Source organism: Charadrius vociferus, unplaced genomic scaffold (assembly GCF_000708025.1).
Source record: "Charadrius vociferus isolate BGI_N301 unplaced genomic scaffold, ASM70802v2 scaffold636, whole genome shotgun sequence".
Lineage (NCBI taxonomy): Eukaryota > Metazoa > Chordata > Aves > Charadriiformes > Charadriidae > Charadrius > Charadrius vociferus.
The window spans coordinates 638,742-659,786 of NW_009649189.1; the positions used below are offsets into that span (position 1 = coordinate 638,742).

General features: G+C 49.2%; 1 protein-coding gene across 1 annotated transcript in view; it reads right to left on the bottom strand.

Annotated features, from left to right (window-relative positions):
- The window catches only part of LOC104289840 (S-adenosyl-L-methionine-dependent tRNA 4-demethylwyosine synthase-like), a 136,990-nt gene that overhangs the window by 4,357 nt on the left and 111,588 nt on the right, over positions 1 to 21,045 (bottom strand). Inside the window, exon 15 of the mRNA XM_009888855.1 lies at positions 14,386 to 14,553. Within this exon, the coding sequence (XP_009887157.1) occupies positions 14,386 to 14,553 (168 nt within the window). The remainder of the gene's footprint in view (positions 1 to 14,385; positions 14,554 to 21,045) is intronic.

Sequence of the window (21,045 nt, forward strand, 5' to 3'; positions counted from 1 at the left end):
TTGCTGAATTTCATCAGGTTTCTCTCTGCCCAACTCTCCAGCCTGTCCAGGTCTCGCTGTATGGCGGCACAGCCTTCTGGCGTGTCAGCCACTCCTCCCAGTTTTGTGTCATCAGCAAACTTGCTGATGGTACACTCTATCCCTTCATCCAGATCATCAATGAATATGTTGAACAAGACTGGGCCCAGTACTGACCCCTGAGGGACACCACCAGTTTAATCCCATCAAGCTGAGGGCTGGACCTCCACCAGCTGCGTGAAGCCCAGCAGATCTCACAGGTGATGGACCTTCCTCATGGTACCAGAGGGGGCAGCTGGAAGCAGCTGAGGTTTGCACCAACCGCTTCCATTGCTCCGTGTCCTGAACTTTGGCTGGATCAAAGTGAGATTTTAAAGCTATTTAATTTTGGCTCCATCTGAGTGTGCAGCTCCTGACACAACAGAGCCGTCTGCCGCAGACTAAGGTGAGGCTACAGTTCCCAGCAGAACCACCAAAGGAAGGCTGTCTGGGATTCATTACAACAGCAGATTAAATAATATTAAATATTTTCAGTGCCGCAAGAGCCCGGCTATAAAACACGCAGAAATGGGAGCAATCCTTTCAGTGTGGCATGGCAGGCAATTACTTCTGCTGAGGAATAAAACCCAGACGAACACGGGGTGGGGGAGAGCAGCCTCAATTGCCCATAAGATTTACAGATTGGATTTTAACACTTTTGTGATTATTCCATAGATAACAAAAGATTTAAGACTCAAAATAGTTTCCCAGCATCCATATAGCAGGGGAGCCAATGCTGAACATCAGTGGTATTTCAGACTAATGCGCTCAGGTTTTTTATTGAATTTTTCACTACCTGGTAAAGTCTTTTAAGGTGATAAATACTTTGACAAAAGACAAACAGTTGAAACCCTTCCCTTTCTTTTTTTTTTTTTATTTTTTTTAAGCTAGCATCATAAAAAAAAAAAAAAGTAATAAAGCTGCTTCAGCCGGCTCTGAAGGAGTTGTGTTGTCTGGAAAGGCAAACTCACCCCTGCCGAGGGCTTTGCTCGAGCAGCGAGATGACCCGGGAGCCAGCGCACGCCTTCCCCTCAGAGTTCGTGCTCCCAGCGTCCCCAAGCTCTGCTCCCACCACCCATCGCTCCCTACAGACGCTGTACGGGTGCACAGCAATGCCAAACTTCCCTGATTTTTGCCGATCCTACAGGTGGGGCAAGGAGCACTGCAGCGAGCAGACATTACCACTAGGAAAATGAGAGGCAAAGGAAGTCCCCAACATAAGAACATGGACCTGCTGGAGAGGAGAGCTACGAGGATGATCCGAGGGCTGGAGCCCTTCTCCTGTGAGGAGAGGCTGAGAGAGTTGGGGCTGTTCAGCCTGGAGAAGAGAAGGCTCCGGGGAGATCTTATTGCGGCCTTCCAGTCCCTAAAGGGGCTACAGGAGAGGTGGGGAGGGACTTTTTACTGGGGCATGTAGTGATAGGATGAGGGGGAATGGCTTCAAACTGGAAGAGGGCAGGTTTAGATTAAACATTAGGAAGAAGTTTTTCACTTTAAGGGTTGTGAGGCACTGGAACAGGTTGCCCAGAGAGGTTGTTGAGGCCCCATCCCTGGAGGTGTTCAAGGCCAGGCTGGACGTGGCCTTGGGCAACCTGGGCTGGTGGGAGGTGTCCCTGCCCATTGCAGGGGGGTTGGAACTCGATGATCTTCAAGGTCCTTTCCAACCTAAACCATTCTACGATTCAGTGATTCTATGAAATGACGAAGGGGGAACTCATAATGGCCTTCCAGCCCAGAAAAGCAGGTCCAGGGGTGACACTGGGCCACCCCATCACGGAGGACGTTTGGGAAGGGGTTGCAGACCTTTGCCAGGAACGGCACGGCTGGACTGGCCGTAGTCCAGGGGAGCCATGGGGCACTGGTGTGAAAGGATGGAGCTGCCTGCCTGGCGTTGTGTTGGCCATAGCCATGGCCGGCGCCTCAAAGAGCCTACAGCAAAACTAATACATACACAGCAAAGACAATCAGGAGCCGGGACTAAAATGATGGGAGCACCAACAGGGCATGGCTAACCCCTCCGTTTTCTCTTATAACTCACAAGAGTGGATATGAACAGGAAATTTCTTTATACTATCTTTTGCAATAAGTTTACAGCTGCTCCAACTGCCGAGAGAGCAGCTTCTTCCTACAGGAACCCATCAACATTCATGAAGGAGAAGAACCGCAACACTACAGATTTCTTTTCTTATCAACACATTTGCATAAGCAATCTTTTGGGGGGTAAAAACCTATGCATATATCGAGGACAATATAGTAGTACAATTTACTACATTCCTCCAGACATGCATAATTGCCGAGAAATAAACACAGGGTTTGTACGAAGGGATGAAATACAGAAGAGAGGCAGAGATGGTGACACACGAAACGCTAATGCTGAAAAATGGAAGTCAGCCAAAAATCAATTAGTTTGTCCTAACAAGGATAATGTTATATTTTCTTCAGAGAAAAAAAAAAAAAACACACGGAAACGAGGAGGCTCCTCTTCATCCATTCACTCTGGTCTTTCTCTACCAAAAAATAAAATAAAAATTAGTGTATTTTCAGGAAAGGACTAAATAGTACGGGCAGTGTAAGAGAATAAAGCAGAGCAGTGCAACAAACCCTGGGCTGGAAGGACAGAGTCTGTCCCCAATGGGGAGAGGACCCACGGGGAAACCTCTCTGTGATGGGCTCCGTTCCCCACGGAGCTGAGGGAAGACCGGGAGGAGAAAGCAACGCTTTGGGTCTTGCAAGAGCTGCTCGTTTATTACTTGAAGTCATGAAGATTTAGCAGTCCAACAAATGGACGCTGATGCACAGGGTCTAATGGCTAAATACAGCAGTTTTATGGGTAATTTTAAAGACCACACACACACAAAAAAAAATAATATCCCTCCGTGGTGAGCAGGGCAAGCAGTGTGCGTCAGCAGCACAGCCGCCGGTGCGGCATCACCCCGGAGGGCACGGAGAGCCCACGGCTCCTCCGGCGGCTTTTCCCATTACGATTCCTAGCGGTTTAAAACCTGCTTATGCCAAACGTTTCAGTCGACGCTTATTTTGGTTTGCACATCGCGTTAGACATTAAAGGGACCTTTTGCAGCAGCAAATCTCGGCAGCTCAGCTCTTACACGGCCAGCAGGCCCCGCGCTCCCCCGCCCAAGCTTTTATGTCCCGTGCCGAAAAACAGGTTAAACCCAACTCTTTGGGTTTAATGCTCTTTGCTAACTCCGAAATGATGAAGCCTTCTCCCTGCCCGTTAAAATCCCAGCCCAGCAACACAGGCCGACAGCTGAGGGCTCCGCGCTGCCCCGCTCCCCATCTCCTCGCCTCGCGCAGTGGCTCGATCCAGCCCCGTCTGCACGGCTCCTTCCCGGCTGCCACCCCAAAATCAACCCCCAAACCAACCCCCAAAAACAGTCCCCAAAACCGACCCTGCTGCCCGTGACTTTGGTGACCAGGGCTGCAAGACACATTTGGTGTTGCAGGCAGGTGTTTGCTTTCCAAAAAAAAAATATAAAAAATAAAAATAACAAAATCATTTCATGGACAAAGACTTCTTTTTTTTTTCTTTTCTTCTCTTTTTTTTTTTTTTTTAAGGGAAGGAATGCAGTCACAGCCTGCAAACATTACTGTCCCTGCACCGCCTGAGCATTTAAACACACAGAGAGATTAAAAAAAACCCCAAACCACTACCACACTCCATTTATATTCCTTCCTGAGAGAAAAACTTATCTTTGAATTATCTTTGGAGAAGCAGTCAGGATACCCTCAGTATGTTTTTCAGTGGCTTCCCTTGAAATACTTTCTTTGCTGAGCTTAAATATATTCTTTGGCTATTAAGGAACAGCATTATTCAGGGGAGATGGAGTGTGGCTTTGCACACAAGTCTTAAGCAGATGTATTTATTTTTAATTCCACGTTTACATATACCTACGGTCCTGAAACTCAAAAATCTTGCTTTTGAGTACCCGTGCAGCCTCCTGCTGGCCGTGCATACCGCGTATCTCGGGTTGAGTGAGCTCACGGCCCGTGGGGTCACTGAAGACCACTCGTCCCACACAGGCACAGACTCTTTTCAGTGGTTCCCAGTGACAGGACGAGGGGTGATGGGCACAAGTTGGAACAGAGGAAGTTCCATTCAAACACACGAAAAAACTTCTTTACAGTTGGGGTGACAGAGCAGTGGCACAGGCTGCCCAGGGAGGGGGTGGAGTCCCTTCTCTGGAGATTTCCCAAACCCGCCTGGATGCAGTCCTGAGTGATGTGCTCTGGGCAGTCCTGCTTTAGCAGGGGAGTGGGACTAGATGATCTCTAGAGGTCCCTTCCAACTCTGAAAATTCCATGATTTCGTGATATTAAGAGTATCTTGAGAAAAAAAAAATAATCCATGGCAGAACCTCTTCTCCTTAGCAGTGCTGGCAGCAGCTGCAACAATTCAGCAGCATCAAAACATTGCAAGGTTCATCCATCTGCAGTGATAAATGTCTCCGAATACAAAAACAAATCCATCGCACGTGGCTGGGCAGGAGTCAAACACCCACCGTCCCTTTTAGTTCCTCTCACATTGTCGTCATCACCGCAGAGCCCAGGGGACACCTGCAGACCCCAGGTCTGCTGCAGCGGGAACCCCATCCACGTATGGGATGGGATAACGCGCACATCTGGATTTTTGTCCTGGTTTGAGGTAAAACAGAACCAATTTTGGTCAGTAACTTCGCTTCTGAGCTGGGCCTCTCTAACAACTGAAATTAACAGCATATTGTGCAGACAATGTTCACTCTCTCAGGGTGATAAGACCCATGTTTATAGCTGATGCCCAGGCATGGGATGCAGAGAGGACCTTGCTTATACTTATTGCTATAACAACCAAGGCCAACCAACTTTGTTATTTGCCCCGTTGGAGGGTCGGAAGCGGAAAAGCGCAGTGGGGTCCCACCTGCGGGGAGGAGCGAACAGGACAGGTGACCCCAAACTGACCAACGAGGGTATTCCATCCCATCTGCCTCATGCTCAGTATAAAGGCTGAGGGATCAAAGGGTCAGTTCTCTCTCTTCCTGCAATGGCCGACGTCTGAGGAGGACTCTGTTCATCTGCCTGCGATCCCGATCCTGAATGCAGATCCGGAATCCAGTTCCTGTCCATCACTGAGTCCAGCCTGGGACTGCCCCAGTGCCAGCCGGTGTCGTGAGTGTCATCTCGGGAGCTTGATACAGTTTTGTATATATCTCATTATTTCTTTTTATTATTTTTATTATTAATATTTCATTAAAGTAGTTTAGTTCCTTCTAAACTCATAAGTCTCTTTTTCCTCCTCTGCCCTTCTCTCTGAAGAGGGGTAGAGGAGAGCATCTGTCGGTCCCATCTGGGGTCCCCCAGGTCCTGAGCAGCCGATTTGGCCTAAACCACGACAATTTTCTACAGTGGACCAGACAGAAGTTTCGTGAACTGCGGAGCCGGCGGAGCCAGGCTCGTGCAGGCAGGGGGAATTCAAACCCCACAGCAGCCGAGGCGGTGCGAGAAGCCGGCATGGGTACGTTCATCCCGCTCTCGCCGCGGCTGACCCTTGAGTCGTTACCTTTACCATCCCCCTTCCGAAAAATAACATCACATCTTCCCATTTCGCTTCACTTGGCATAGAAATGTTTAAGAGCGCTCGTTGAAAGAGGAGTTGGGCGAGCAGAGGGTAATGCCGTGGCGAGTGCGTGACTCGAGAATTAGTTACCACTCCAGATGTGCGATGCAGCACTTTCAGCTATGAGTTTCCTACCACTGGGTCTCCACCGTCAGCCACTTCTCCGGGCGCAACGTCAAAAAGGCAGCTGGAAAAATGATCTTGATAGCTCCAACCTCGAGCTCCTTAATTTAAATTTGAAGACAGTCCATCGTGGCAATAAACAAAAGAGCTTTTACGCTTTCGCACAGATTATTAAAACAGATCATATATAATGGGAGCGCAAAGCACTTACACCATGCAACTGCGCTGACTATTTTCGCCACCTGCCAGTATGCAGCTTTCCAAGTCAAACAAATAATTCATTGAATTATTACACACAGTTTCTCATCTAATTAAGGCACACAATTATTTATGGCTCCCTTTGTTTGACAGTGGAAGTGACTGAACTGGAGTCACTCAGGAAAAGCAGCAGAAATATTGTAGATTAATTTATCTCTTTTGTTAAAAAGCTAAAAAACTTTTATTTTTAATTACCAGTTGTAACCTCAGGCTTTAGGAGGGAAAAAAATTAAGATTCAGCTAGTTATTAAGTTACAAATGCACGCAATAGAAGGTAAAAACCAGTGAAACAGGACAGCAGGCATGGAGAGGACAGATCCTCACCACATCCCATGTCCATGGCGCTAACCAAAAATCTGCCGAGGGACACCAAGCCCCGGGAATAACCGAGCTTTAACGCCCGGAGCAGCTCCGCAGGCAGTGTCTATGACCAGTTAACAGTGCCAAAGGTTTCCATTCATTTTAGGAGGAAACAAGAAGTAGCCTGGTAGTTATACATTCAGCGACTTAAACAAGTGCTCGTTAGCAATGAGACACATTAAAGTAGATGAAACGCCTTCCAAAGGTGGCAACTAGAATAGGCCTGGAAATGGGATCTGCTGTTGTGTTTTCCCAGAGTGCAATAAAAAGGCAACTCCAAACCAAACCGCCGCTGACCCAACCCCTGCGCTGCCAGGGGCACCGTCCCTCGCGTGCCGTACGGCCCCGCGCCCACAGCACTGCTCCTGCGCAGCTCGTTAGCTTCTACTTATTATATCTAATCTTGCCTGAGTTATTCTAAAGAAAAGATTCATTATTGCTGATGATTTTTTTTGTTTGTTTGTTAATCCTTACCCGCTGCAGAGCGGAACATCTCGTCTGCCAATTAAGCCAGGGCAACATCCAGACAGATTTAATTCCGATGGATGAAGAATGGATTACTCTAGCACAACTGTGATCTTCTTTTAATAACTAACAGATCAAGCGCAGCAGAGCCACCTTCCTATTTGGAAGGAGACAATGGAAGAAAAAAAAAAAACCAACCTTTGGGAAATATAACATTTCATACTCACACCTGAGCTAAGGCTGTTCTTTGGCTACCGAGACACCGCGTCCTCAGCTGGGAGTAACCCCATCCCCTGCGTCTGCTGCAGACACAGGGATGTTCACAGAACCATAGAATGGTTTAGGTTGGAAGGGACCTTGAAAATCATCTCCTTCTCCCCCCCTGCCCTGGGCAGGGACCCCTCCCACCAGCCCAGGTTGCTCCAAGCCCCGTCCAACCTGGTCTTGAACACCTCCAGGGATGGGGCAGCCACAGCTTCTCGGGGCAACCTGCCCCAGGGGATCACCGACCTCACAGGGAAACATTTCTTCCTGATATCTCATCTAAGTCTCCTCTCTTCCACTTTGAAGCCATTCCCCCTCATCCTATCACTCCATGCCCTTGTAAAAAGTCCCTAGCCAGCTCTTCTGGAGCCCCTTCAGATACTGGAAAGCTGCGATAAGGTATCCCTGGAGCCTTCTCTTCTCCAGGTTGAAAACCCCCAACTCTCTCAGCCTGTCCTCATAGCATCTCTGGGGTCTCCAGCCCTCGCAGCATCTTCATGGCCTCCTCTGGACCTGCTCCGCCAGGTCCGTGTCCTTCTGATGTTGGGCGCTCCAAAGCTGGACACCAGTATTGCACATGAGGTCTCATGAGAGCAGAGCAGAGGGGCACAATCCCACCCTCGCCCTGCTGGCCACGCTGCTGGGGATGCAGCCCAGGACTCGGTTGGCCTTCTGGACTGAGATCGCACATTGCTGGCTCATGTTGAGCTTCTCATCCACCAACACTCCCGGGTCCTTCTCAGGGCTGCTCTCCAGCCATTCTCCACTCAGCCTGGATTTGTCCTTCGGATTGCTCTGCCCCATGTGCAAGACCCTGTGCTTGGCCTGGCTGAACTTTGTTGCACCTATCTGGTGACCTTCTGACACGAAGCAGCAATCCAAGTTTGCTTTTCCCCTTGCCCTGTAACGCTGTCGCGGGTACGGGGTAACTCTGACGGGTGAGCGAGCAGAGAACACGGTCCAAATTCTGGATCTGAGCTGCCGGGTCACAAGGACAGCTTACGCTCTCCAAGTGCTTTGCAGGGCAGGAAAGAAATAAAATGCCATGGACTATTTTTCTCTAATATAACCCTTGTTAGTCAATCTGCAGCTGGTAGCTAAGTGCTTCCTTTTCCTCCCTAAATATAGATGAAATGCTCAGCATGGAACAACTTCAACGCCTTTCACCCAACCTCTCGAGCCTTCTGCAAGAGCAGCCAGGACGCACGTGAAGCCTTCGTGTCCCACCAGAGCCCCCACAGTACAGACACGGGCAATGCTGGAAAACCCAGTGGGAAGGAAAAGATTCCCGCTTTCCTGGGAAGATTTCTTGGTTGATGGAGAGCAACGAGCACTTTTGACCAGGGCTACTATCTCCCCCCAACTTGTTTCAGTTCAGACTACCCATGACACCCGCCTTGGTGGTACCCTGAGTACCCCCAGCACTGCATTCAGGCTATGGGAAACGGAACCATTACAGGGACCTTCCTAAAAACCAGTTGCTCTGGGTCATTTTGTGGACGCCAGGTTCACCCTGCCGCACTACTGGAGAACACAACACTAACGCAGACCACATCCACCAGGGAAAAAACGCAACTGGTGAGACAAGGGCGGTCTGGGGCACAGGACAGCATCCACACCATGAGGGAACATCTGCATCCAGGGTATGGACTCGGATCTGCTTGTGGAATTCAGGTGTATCCATTTATTAAGGCAAAAAAGGATCATAGGATCGTTATGGCTGGAAAAGACCTTTAAGATCATCAAGTCCAACCGTTATCAAACTCTACCAGGCCCATTTCTAAACCATGTCCCTGAGCACCATATTTAGAGGGCTTTTAAATACATCCAAGGATGGCGATTCAACCACTTCCCTGGGCCACTGCGGCGCCCAAAACTGAACACAGTACTCGAGGTGCAGCCTCACCAGTGCACAGTACAGTGGGACAATCACTGCCCCAGTCCTGCTGGCCACACTATTCCTGATATAGGCCAGGATGCTGTTGGCCTTCTTGGCCACCCGGTCACACCACTAGCTCAAATTCAGCCAGCTGTTGACCAGCAGCCCCAGGTCCTTTTCTGCCGGGCAGCTTTCCAGCCACTCCTCCCCAAGCCTGTGGTGTCCATGGGGTTGGGGTGCCCCAAGTACAGGACCCAGCACTTGGCCTTGTTGAACCGCACACCACTGCCCTCAGCCCATGGATCCAGCCTGTCCAGATCCCTCTGAAGAGCCCTCCTACTCTCAAGCAGATCAATGTTCCCACCTAACTTGATGTCAACTGCAAACTTACTGAGGGTGCTCTCAATCCCCTGATCCAGATCATTAATAAAGATATTAAACAGGAGCGGCCCCACCATTGAGCCCTGTGGAACACCACTTGTGATCAGCCACCAACTGGATTGAACTCCATTCACCACCACTCTCTGGGCCCGGCCATCCAGCCAGTGTTTGGCTCAGCAGAGCGTATGCCTTGGGGAGCCAGTTTTTTCATGAGAGTGCTGTGGGGAACGGTATCAAAGGCTTTACTGAAGTCTGGGTAAATAACATCCACAGCCTTTGCCTCTTCCACCAAGCGGGTCACCTCGCCATAGAAGGCAATCAGGTTCGTTAAGCAGGACCTGCCCTTCAGGATCCCGTGTTGACTGGGCCTGACTGTCTGCTTGTCCTGTGAATAGTATGGAATGGCACTCAGGATGATCTGCTCCATAAGCTTCCCCAGCACCGAGGTCAGACTGAGAGGTCTGTAGTTCCCCAGATCCTCTTTCTGGCCCTTCTTGTAGATGGGCATCGCATCTGCTAACCTCCAACCCGTTGGGACCTCCCCCGTTAGCCAGAACTGCTGATAAATTATGAAGAGTGGTCTGGTGAGCACATCCACCAACTCCTTCATCGCTCTTGGGTGTAACCCATCCGGCCCCGCAGACTTGTGTATGTCCCGGTGGTGCAGCAGGTCACTGACCATTTCCTCTTGGATTCTGGAGGTCTCATTCTGGTCCCCATCCCCGTCTTCCAGCTCAAGGGGCTGCACACCCAGCAAACAACTGGTCCTGCTATTAAAGACTGAGGCAATGATGACGGCTGCTTTTCTGAGCTCAACAGCCATTCATTTCACCCGGTTAACCGAGATGCCCGAAGAGAGCAGAAAGGGAGGGGATTTCAGGACCATTCCCTGTGCTATGCGTGGCTGATGGACATGGAGCCCAACCCCAGCATCGCTGGGAGGAGGCAGGGATGCTCCCAGCATACCTAAGGACCAGATCGAGCAGCAGCACCCAAGACAAGTTGCACTAACAGGAAACTCAGGGCTGTAAAGCAAGAGGGAGAACGTGGCTGGAAAAGAACCCACTCGCAAAACCGAGGTCAATATTTAAATGAACGTAGCAGGAGATAATTGGCAGGCGGGCGTTTCGATACAACCGAGTGGGTGGTAAACACAGGCGTAAGGCAAATTCAACAAAACAGGGCAGAGGGTTTTTATTCTAGAAATTATCAAGATACTAACTCTCATTCAAAAAAAACCCCTTTGCTGCAAGGCAGCTGCAGCGCATTCCCCCTTCTGAGGCACTTGTTAGGGTCATCTCGAGGATAAATTTATTGTTACGACCCAGGAAAAGCAGCCGCCTAAGGTCTCTCTCTGGAAAAGGTTACTTGAATTAACTGTTAAATTATAAAGTTGCTGCTGTCTCAATATCTCAGCGAATTAGTTCAAAAGCACCGTAATAAATTAGATTTTTTTTTGTACCACAGTGTTTATAGGATTTGCTACAAAGCAAATATAATTCCTCGAGAATTTCTTACTATCGCTAAAGAAAAGAATCAAAGAGGATGGAGTCAAAATGCAGCGGGCACCTCTTCAGGAGAGGTGGAAACCAGCAGGCAGTGGGGACTGGAAAGCTGGGAGGAGGATGCAGAGGAGATAAGGAAGAGGAGCTCTCCCACTCGCGGGAGGGCTGCACTCAACCCTGCCTGTCCTCCCTTCTCCTTCAGGCTGAAGGACCCGATACCCAGTCAGCCCAAGAAAAAGTGGAAATACCAGTAAAAAAAACCAAACCAGTGTTTTTCCAGGTTACGGTAAGCAAGGCAAAGGCAATCTCTGTGTTATTTTTTAGGGCTCTGAGAAGGGTAACTGGAAAACAAACATTTTGCTGTGAGGCTTAAGTTGATGAGAGTTTTTAAGCTGTCCATGAGGAGTGCCGGACCCAAAGCTCTGCGAGGTTAAGGGCATCTCACCTTCCGAGACTCATCGAGTCCTGAAGGCTTTCACAAGCACCTCACCTGTGACTGTAGAAAGACATTGGGACACCGGGAACCCACTTCTGGTGAGCGGGAATAAAGAAAAAAAAAAAGAAAAAAGAGGGGCGGGAGTGGGAAGAGACTTGGAAGCCTAACAGGAGATTTTTAAGACACTGAAGTACCCTAAAATGCACATCTCTGTATCACCTCTTGATTTCCCGAGAAAAGAAAATAACAGCAGACATAGAAACTGCAGTTTCCTCTACCTAAAATCCCTTTTTCTACCCAAATCCCCAGCCTTAAGAGACATCAGAGCCTACGTCCTAAACTATCAAGTTTAGGTATTTACTTTTATTTACTATATATTTATTATTATATTTATATTCATTTACTATATATTTATTATTATTTACTTTATATTCATTTACTCACATCAAGTAAGCAGGTGCCAATCAACGATTCTCCATAAATCAAGGAGCTACAAGCAAGATGCGTTATCTCTTTCACATCTCCAGACCCTTTCGTACAGGTTGGCATTTCAACACTGGCCCTTAAAACTGTTAATTTTAAACACTTTTTGAACACCTTAATACTCAGACGTAGCAGAACACAGTGAAATAAAACACTTTTCCTAATGATTTTTATTACCGTCTCCCTGCAACTCCTTAACTTTAAAAAGATACCTTTGATTTCGCAATTACTCGCTACAGTTTGATTGTTCCCAGAGCAGCGGTTTTTCTGCAAATAATATACACTGACAAATTTTATTCTCCACTGGAGCCTGAAATTCAGAATTAAATGTAGTAGAAATAAATTTATTTTTTTATTAGTTGTTTTAGTACCGAGTATAGATTGTTTCCAAAAGACGCCCTCTTCTAATGGCTTTGGAAAGCAAAGCAGCTGTTGAATTCCTCCCGGGCCAGTAGCAATCTATTCTTGTTACTAACGGCATTACTGAAATTATGCATCAATAAGTTAGGTGGCAATCTGGTTCTTTTCTTTCCCCGGGTCCTTCACCTTGGAACGGAAAAGAATATTTTCGCATTCGAGGATTTGCTCAGGCGCAGTTGCCGGTGGCAACAACCAAGAGGGAGACTGTAAATAAAGCAACTTTAAGGTGAGTTAAAATGAGTTAAAAAATATAGCGGTGGGTACCCCGTTCTCCTCCGCTCTCACAGCTGTTCCCGTAAAACTGCAAACTGCGCAATCAGGCAACAGGTTTGGTAACTGCGCAGAAATTTTCAACAATGAGACCCTCATCATTTTCAAACAGGGATTTAAAATGTTTCTGGTCGTTCGCAAGTGGGGATTTCGACCAGTTATCGCCTCTGCATACTGCGAATCACGCGGCACAGAAAGCCCTGAGCTGCCCCCCCGCAAAGCGGCTCCCATTTCCGCGAGGGGCCGAGAGCGCTCCTGACTTCGGCAAATGACAATGAAGAATATGCAAAGAGCAAAATCATCACAATTAGCATAATAAGTAGCTGCCCCACCAGATGCCTGGCTAGCGCATTATGCATTTTTATTATCTTTCCATTAAATTTTTCCGGAGTTCATAAAGCCAAATTGTACTCAATATTTTTCATATCCCGCTTCCTTTAAAATTAATTTTTTTTTTTTTGGCATTTCACTCCTATTTCAAATTGTGTTGATGGTATTTATGAAGGAACCCAAGTTTCAAACAAACCATTTTACGCACAGAGAGGCTGCTGAGACACGCTTGCCCTGCCAAGCGCTCCAGTGGTGTAAGGGATGCCGCACTGGTGTCAGAAGGCAGCACCACTACCTCTCCTCCATCATTAGGATGGAGGACGCGCGTAATTGTTCTAGCTGCTTCATTTGTCCTGCACAACAGTTTTGCAGCAAGGCAGCTCCAGTTCAAAAGGAAAGCATCCTCTGTTAACATCCCCCTATCAACGTCTTTTGCCAAAATTATTTCGCCAAAGGAAGAAAAATACTTTATTTCAACTCTGGTTGAAAGGAAGGAAGTCTACAGTTTTGGAAGGTATCACAAAGACCCAGAAGAGGAACGCTAAAACCCTAACCTGTGCTGGTGCAACTGCCTTACTGAGCTGTATAAACCACTAAAACCGTCACAAAAAAACAGAAACCCAGAAAAAACCAGCTGACCCACCTCAACAAGATTTCACAGAGTCACAGACTGGTGAGGGCTGGAAGGGCCCTCTGGAGCTCCCCCAGTCCCACCCCCTGCCAGAGCAGGGGCACCTCCAGCAGTGGCACAGGACGGTGTCCAGGCAGGTTTGGGATGGCTCCAGAGGGGGAGACTCCCCCACCTCTCTGGGCAGCCTGTGCCACTGCTCTGCCGCCCTCACAGCAGAGAAGGCCCTCCTCAGGTGGAGATGGAACTGCCTATGGTCACCTTTGTGCCCGTTCCCTCTTGTCCTGTCACTGGGCACCACTGGAAACAGACTGTTCCCACCCCCCTGGCACCTCCCTTGAAGGATTTATCAGCATTGATGAGATCCCCCTCAGTCTTCTCTTCTCCACACTGAACAGCCCCAAGTGCCTCAGCCTTTCCTCAGCAGAGAGATGCTCCAGTCCCCTCATCACCTCCGTAGCCCTTTGCTGGACCCTTTCCAGCAGTTCCCTGTCCTTCTTGAACTGGGGAGCCCAGAACTGGACACAGTGCTCCAGATGTGGCCTCCCCAGGGCAGAGCAGAGGGGGAGGATGACCTCCCTTGACATGCTGGCCACACTCTTCTTGATTTGTTCTTGTCTTTCTCAAAATGCAAAGCAGCAAGTGTGACAAAGCATGGGAGATACTGCCCTGAGCTCCTGGAGCCCGTAAGGGTTCCTCGCCTGGAGAGCTGCAGGAGCGTTGTGAATTATCACCGCCAGCCGCAACCTATAGTGACTTCCGTAACTAGTCCACAGCTCTCCGCAATACATGCTACGCATTTTTTCCCCCAAAAAAGTATCAGCTAACTCTAGAAAGTAAACGTGTTGGAACAAGGCAATCGTGCAACACTTCCAAGAAGTTACAGTGCCTGGTCTCATGCCCTGGCAGTCTCACCTTCTTGTGAGCGATCAGGAGACAGTTGGAGTGTTCGTGCTCACACGCGATTTCATAGTCGGGGACGAGGTCGGCCAGCTCCTGGACGAAGCGCACCACCTCCTCGTGCCAGGGGACGTTGGCCATGGTGAGGTTGCTGGCTGAGCTTTCACCGCAGTACGTCACGCCCTGGGGAGAAACATGGAAACAGTCACCATCAGCTTAACCCTCCGCCTGCTCCGGGCAGAGCCGGCACGTCAGCCACAGCAAACCCTGAAAACCGTCTGCTTTGCCTCCCCTTCCCACGGTATCTTATGGAAAGGCATTAAATATGGAGATGGCGTCAAAACTTGGTCTCTCCCTCAGCAACACATCACCAAACCACCGCGTGCCCAGGCTTCCTCGGCAGTAAAACACGGGCTAGTCTTTATCCTGCAAAAATGGATAGTGCTCATGCTCCTGAGCTACCGAGGGACCTTCGAGAAGGTCACTTGGTTTTGAAGCACGATACTCCCGGAAGAAACTCTTGCGAACAACCAACGCAATGAGTCAGTGTGACACTTCTTGAGATAACTGGCCTTCCAAGCTGAGGCTGTGATTTCTGCCCCTGTGTCCATTATCCATACAGATCTCACTCCGTCCTACGTGTCCTCCTCCCTAACTGTGCCTGCGGAAGCCCCCCCAGCCGTACAGCGCTGGCTCTCCCTGCCTCCAGCTGTTCAATTTAATTACGAGAGAATTAAACCCATCTATTTTAGCTGTAGATGATTGCTGTAACCATTTTGGCAATGAAGATGAAAAGACAGTCCCTGCACTCCAAAACCCATTTTCAGTCTTCCCCGTGGTGCCCACGCAATGAGACCCAGGTAACCGTAACCTTGGGCGCTGTGAATATCAGTAATATTGGAGATTTTGAGTAAAACACTGAGTTCTCTTCACGTGATTGCTGGGATCTTGAGATTCTTCCTGACTACTGGGCATTTTATAGGGGAAAAAATAGGATCCTCCCCACATTGGTGTAAGAAATGGGCATTTGCAAAGCATGATGCATCCATGCGCTGATGGGCCGGGCACAGTCCCACCGGTCAAAGTCCAGAGCAAGCACTGGTAGAGATGGGGCTCTTTAGGAGAATAGTGTAGATGCCGATGCTGGCAAGGTAGGAACAGCTTGAGCCTAGAGAAACAGCAGATTTCTTTTAAATACCTTTCCTTCTGAAGAAAAAGCCGGGGAGGGGGGGAATATATCTGCAAGTGTGCAAATCATCCTTCTCTTCTGTGCATGCACAAAGTGCATGGTTCTTGAGAGCCTAAAGAGCAAATTAACCAAAAAAAAATAAATGGTACAAAACTGGAACAAAGCAGAGAGTGTCTGTGAACCTTGAGGTCTTCTGAAGACAAGTGCTGATTTTAGGGTTGAACCAGAGGGATGGAGTTGGACTTTAAAGGTGGAGAAATGGTGAATTAGCACAGTCCAGTGCCACATCACCCGTTCCCTTCTCCGAGGCCTTTGCTAAACCAGAAACAACTCAATGGGGATGAAAGCATCCTCACTGGGGGCAAAACCAGAGTTCCTCCAGAGAAGAGGGCTTTGCTTCTGCCCCACTGCTCATCTAAGCTGGTTTTGTGCAGCAGCCAAGCGCCTAACGAACCTGAACGAAGCCAGCAAGCGCACACCTCCGGGAGGGGAGGGACGTGCTCTTACCCCCTTTTTGCAGCCTGGAAAAAATGGGAGACAAAGGTTTGCACAGGGCCATGGAGGAAGCTGTGGGGGAGGAAGGATAAGCCGCCCCGGACAGCATCGTGGCGCTGCCGAAACCTCATCTTCCCAATGCAGCCCCCTTCGCCTCTGCTCTGCTCCTCTCCACAGCAGCACCGCTCCTCCGTCTTCCAGGTAGGACAAGACTTAGAAAACCATAAGAAAATTCCGAGGCTGGAAGAAGGTGCTACTCTTTGTCATTCCCCAGTGGCTCAGCAACGAGCTCGCAGTTTAGAGGCGACCACAGCGCAGACAACGAGAGCTGTGTCACTGCCTGCCCTGCCCCAGCCCCAGAGCCACCTCCAGCCATTCACGGCTCCATCAAGAGCCTCCACGCTGGCATGAAAATCCCAGAATCCCAGACTGGTGAGGGCTGGAAGGGCCCTCTGGAGCTCCCCCAGTGCCACCCCCCGCCAGAGCAGGGGCACCTCCAGCAGTGGCACAGGACGGCGTCCAGGCGGGTTTGGGATGGCTCCAGAGGGGGAGACTCCCCCACCTCTCTGGGCAGCCTGTGCCACTGCTCTGCCGCCCTCACAGCAGAGAAGGCCCTCCTCAGGTGGAGATGGAACTGCCCATGGTCACGTTTGTGCCCGTTCCCTCTTGTCCTGTCACTGGGCACCACTGGAAACAGACTGTTCCCATCCCCCTGGCACCCTGCCTTTGAGGATTGATAAGCATTGATGAGATCCCCCCTCAGTCTTCTCTTCTTCAGACTGAAAATCCCCAAGTGCCTCAGCCTTTGTTCGTAAGAAAGACTTTCCAGTCCCCTCATCATGTCTGTAGCCCTTTGCTGGCCCCTCTCCAGCAGTTCCCTGTCCTTCTTGACCCGGGGAGCCCCGAACTGGACACAGTGCTCCAGATGTGGCCTCCCCAGGGCAGAGCAGAGGGGGAGGATGACCTCCTTCCACCTGCTGGCCACACTCTTCTTGATGCCCCCCAGGATGCCATTGGCCTTCTTGGCCACCAGGGCACATTGCTGCCTCATGGACATCCTGTTGTCCACCAGGACTCCCAGGTCCCTTTCCAAAGAGCTGCTCTCCAGCACGTCAGCCCCCAACCTGTCCTGATGTGTGGGGTAAAAGATGAACACAAAGCCTCCTGTGGCCAAATGCTTCTAGAACCCAGGTGAAGAACTCTGCTAAACCTCCTCTGTCTCGCTGAAGAAACACAAGTCACCAGTTTCCAAGATTCTTCTGCAGTTTTCTGGCTCGGTGCGGGCAGTGCGGCTTGCGTGGAGGTCCGCAGGCTGCACCCCAGTGCCTGCCAGGGGCGGTGGGAGCATTTTAAGGGAAGACATCGAACTTGCTCCTCCCCGGCTTGGCCCTTCAGATTTCACCTACAGGAGAAGACAGCTACAGCGACAGCCAGGCATTCGGCGATCCAGACCCTTGTTAAAATAAAATAAATAATAGACAACAGGGTCACTTGTCCAAACTGCTCAACAGTCCCCCTGGATATTGAGGGTCATGGGTTAGATACAAAAATACCATCGGCACAGTAAAGCCAGTGCAAACGCAGTCAGTAAACACACTGATTATTTTTCAGGGCTGAGTACATGAACAAACACCCCAAAATATAAAGGCGTTCGTAAAATCTCCCTCCACCTCATCTCACTCTTACTGTTTTTTGCTTAAATTAATTCCGTAAATACTGAGAACAGTTTGGAAAACAGTCCATCTCCCGCACACGCAGAAGGAGGGTGAAAATCCAGCCTTAAGCTGGTGCTGTAGAAACTCTTAGTGTTTACTGATGAGTGGGAATTGACTCGATGACATCAAAAAGCAGCTTGTGTCATGTTGGTCAAAGGCCACCAGAACAAATGAGGAATTTCTCTAATTCTGCCACCCCGTGAAGAGTCTGTGCTGCTTTGTGAAACACCGAGAGCTGAAGTAATCGCCCCAGAGCGAAATCCGCAGGACACACGGAGGGATTATTTTTTTTTTTTTATAAGATCGATTTGCACTGATTGCGGATCTCCCACCCAATGCAGTCTGCCAGCCGAAAGGCCGGCACCATCGCTCACGCGTCCCCCAAAGCCCCCATCGCTCCTGATCTCCCCTGACTTGGCAGAAGTAAAGGTCACGCAGTGCTGGCGTAGTCTATTTGCTCCCCCCAAAAAATAAAAATAGCTACTCCAGGGGTGGGAAGTACCCAGCAGGCGCAGGCTGAGCCCTACGAGCATCCCTTGGCCAGAGCACGGAGAGACGTTTCCCACCACATGTTGCAAAGCTCTGGAGCTCACTGGTGTGAGGAGCACGAGACTTTGGGGAAAACAGCTTTTCCCATCGTTTTCTGGAAGCACACTCAAAGCCGGCCACTAAATCGGAAGGGGCATTGTTCAAAAGACACCTTCATCTCACGTTTAATTGTGCTAAGTCAGCAGAGATACTGGGTTCTCGCTCCAGCTCGATTCCCAACTGCCCGATACAGCAAACAGCCCAAAGGAGAGAACATCGGAGCGGGACGCGTGTTCCTGCTGTGCCCTACACAAAGCCAAGACGTGAGCCAAGACATCGAGCCACTTACTTGCAACAGAAACTGAGGTCCTCCAGGTCACTGCAACTCCCACCCCCTGCAGCAGCCCCCTCCACGCACCGCAACGATCACTTGGCAGTGAACGCAAACCCTCATGTTCTCCTCCACCCCACTCCATCTGACTTCAGCCTCAGCATTTTGAGCTCAGCTGCTCTTAATTCAGAGATTTGATCACTTGAACTTCCTGACTTGCTGATTTAGTCTTAGCCATGACCTTGATTTCACTACGGCCTGGCTCCATCTTTAATTACGTTAGTGAAGTTCTCATAAATTAGCTCAGCAGAATGTGGCTTATTGAGATTTATTTTTGCTTATTCCTTTCTTTCGAGATAAAATTCATGAAAGGTTCATCCAGGTGGTTTAACCTGTGGTATCCCAACACAAGTCACAAACCCACCGGCACCCAAAAGGGCAAACTCACACAAGGAACTTGGTTTTTCTTCTAGACAAAAGCCCAACTGCTCTGTACCTCTCTTGGTGGTCTCATCACCTTTGCTCTTTGGCTGAGCTATTTTATTCCAGGCACAAAATCCCATCAAGCACCAGTCTTTAAAACAGAGCACGCACGATTTTATGGATGATTATGTTTTGCGTTCTCATGTTTTTTCGTCTGTGAAGAACACTTCTACTTCTTTAAAACGGCATTTGCATCCGCGCTAGGTCTACGGCACCTGGTCCCGGTGAACGTCGCGCCCCCAAGACCTCATCCAGCCACATTAAAGTTGAACGCGTCATATCCAGCAATAAACAGAGACAGATCCTTTGCAGACGCTGGAAATTAGAGCGAGGTGAACCTTATACAGGGCTACAAAAGAACAACTCATGCTAATTAGAAACTCTACAAGTTTTGGAAGCAATTACTTTCTCACCGGTAAATTTATGAGGGACCTCCTCTATTAATCTGCCCCAGCGAAGGGCATTAGAGCCGCGCACCATAACTCAGAGCCAGCGTGGAAACGGGTCGGCTGTGCCCAACCGTGGACAAGTCGGGGGAGTACTAAACAGGGAAGTACATTAATTTTTTTAGCCCAGCTCCGAAAGTCTGACAAAGATTTTAAAGGTTCTTATGTTAGAGCAGCCAGCCACGCGAGTCATAGGATACGTATCTCCCAAGTTCAGCCATACAGACGCAGCTCCATATAGCAATATTTTCCCCACGTTCATTATACAGATTATGATTTGAGCAGCATGAAAAATGTATGACTACAGAAGGGGGAAAAATTCTTCGGAAGCTACAACATGACTCATTCTTTTAATAAACTTCAAAGATATCATTTACAAGCAAAGAAAGCGCAGAGGCAAATGGAATAACTAAGTGCTCGGATGGCTGATTAATTCACAAGCACAAATCAATGAAAATCAGCTTAGCGGCACACCGAATGAAAGCACAGCAGCTTTCAACTTCCCCAACTTCTTAAAACTTGAGTTAATTAACAGCGCTGATACCACTTAAAAAACGTGAGCAGTTGATTAAGGCGGTCATGTTATATTTTCCAGTAATACACAAAGACAGTCATTAAGACATCAAGTATCAAAAAAAAGGAAACCATTCTGTTGTACACCCTAAGCTCTTACACCAACTTCCCGGCAGCATCAGCATCAACGATGCCGCCTCTTAATTAGCCTTTAATAAGGGCGCTTTGAGCACCCTAATCATGCTGCACAGCTTTGGCCAAATACCTTGAAACACAGAAGCCCTTCAAAAAGCATCTCTGGCTATTCTCCGGTTTTGCCAGTACAGACGGAGAGCCGCCGTGCCGAGCGCGCTCTGGATCTCCGCGCTGCCGTAAGGCAGCCGAGCGCTCACAACCGTATGGAAGCAATGCCTCGTGCCGAGATGATTATCGCCGCAGCGCGAAGCACAGGGAGCCCGTTTCTTCCGCGGCGATCTGGCTCCTTGCCGGAGAGCTTCGGCAGCCCCCAATCATTTTCATCCACGGGGCAAGGAAGGGAAGATTACTGGGGAAGTAAATATGACAGCGCTTTGTTTCTCGCCTCTGACACTCCGGGCTTCCCAACTTAATTACCGAATAAGAGAATTCTCTTAACTCCTAGCCCGCAAATTATAAATTTGTTTAACTGAGGCTCGTGTGAATTAGCAGAAGAACAAAGCGTTGGCCAAGCTGCTGAGTGACAGAGCCGCTGTTCAAGAACTGGGGCAGCCCTGACCCCTGACAAATAGAAAAAGCCTCAAATGACACGTTGATAGATCGCACTCCCTGCAATAAAAACGCTTCTGATCCGAGCATCAGCATCGTCCAAATTATATACACAAGCTCTCACGCACGTCTGCTCCTCGCTGGAGTGGATTCAGGCTCGTTGGTTGTTTTTAATAATCGCTTTCGAGTTGATTTAACAGAGGACACGGGTTTATTTGTGTCAGTTAAATC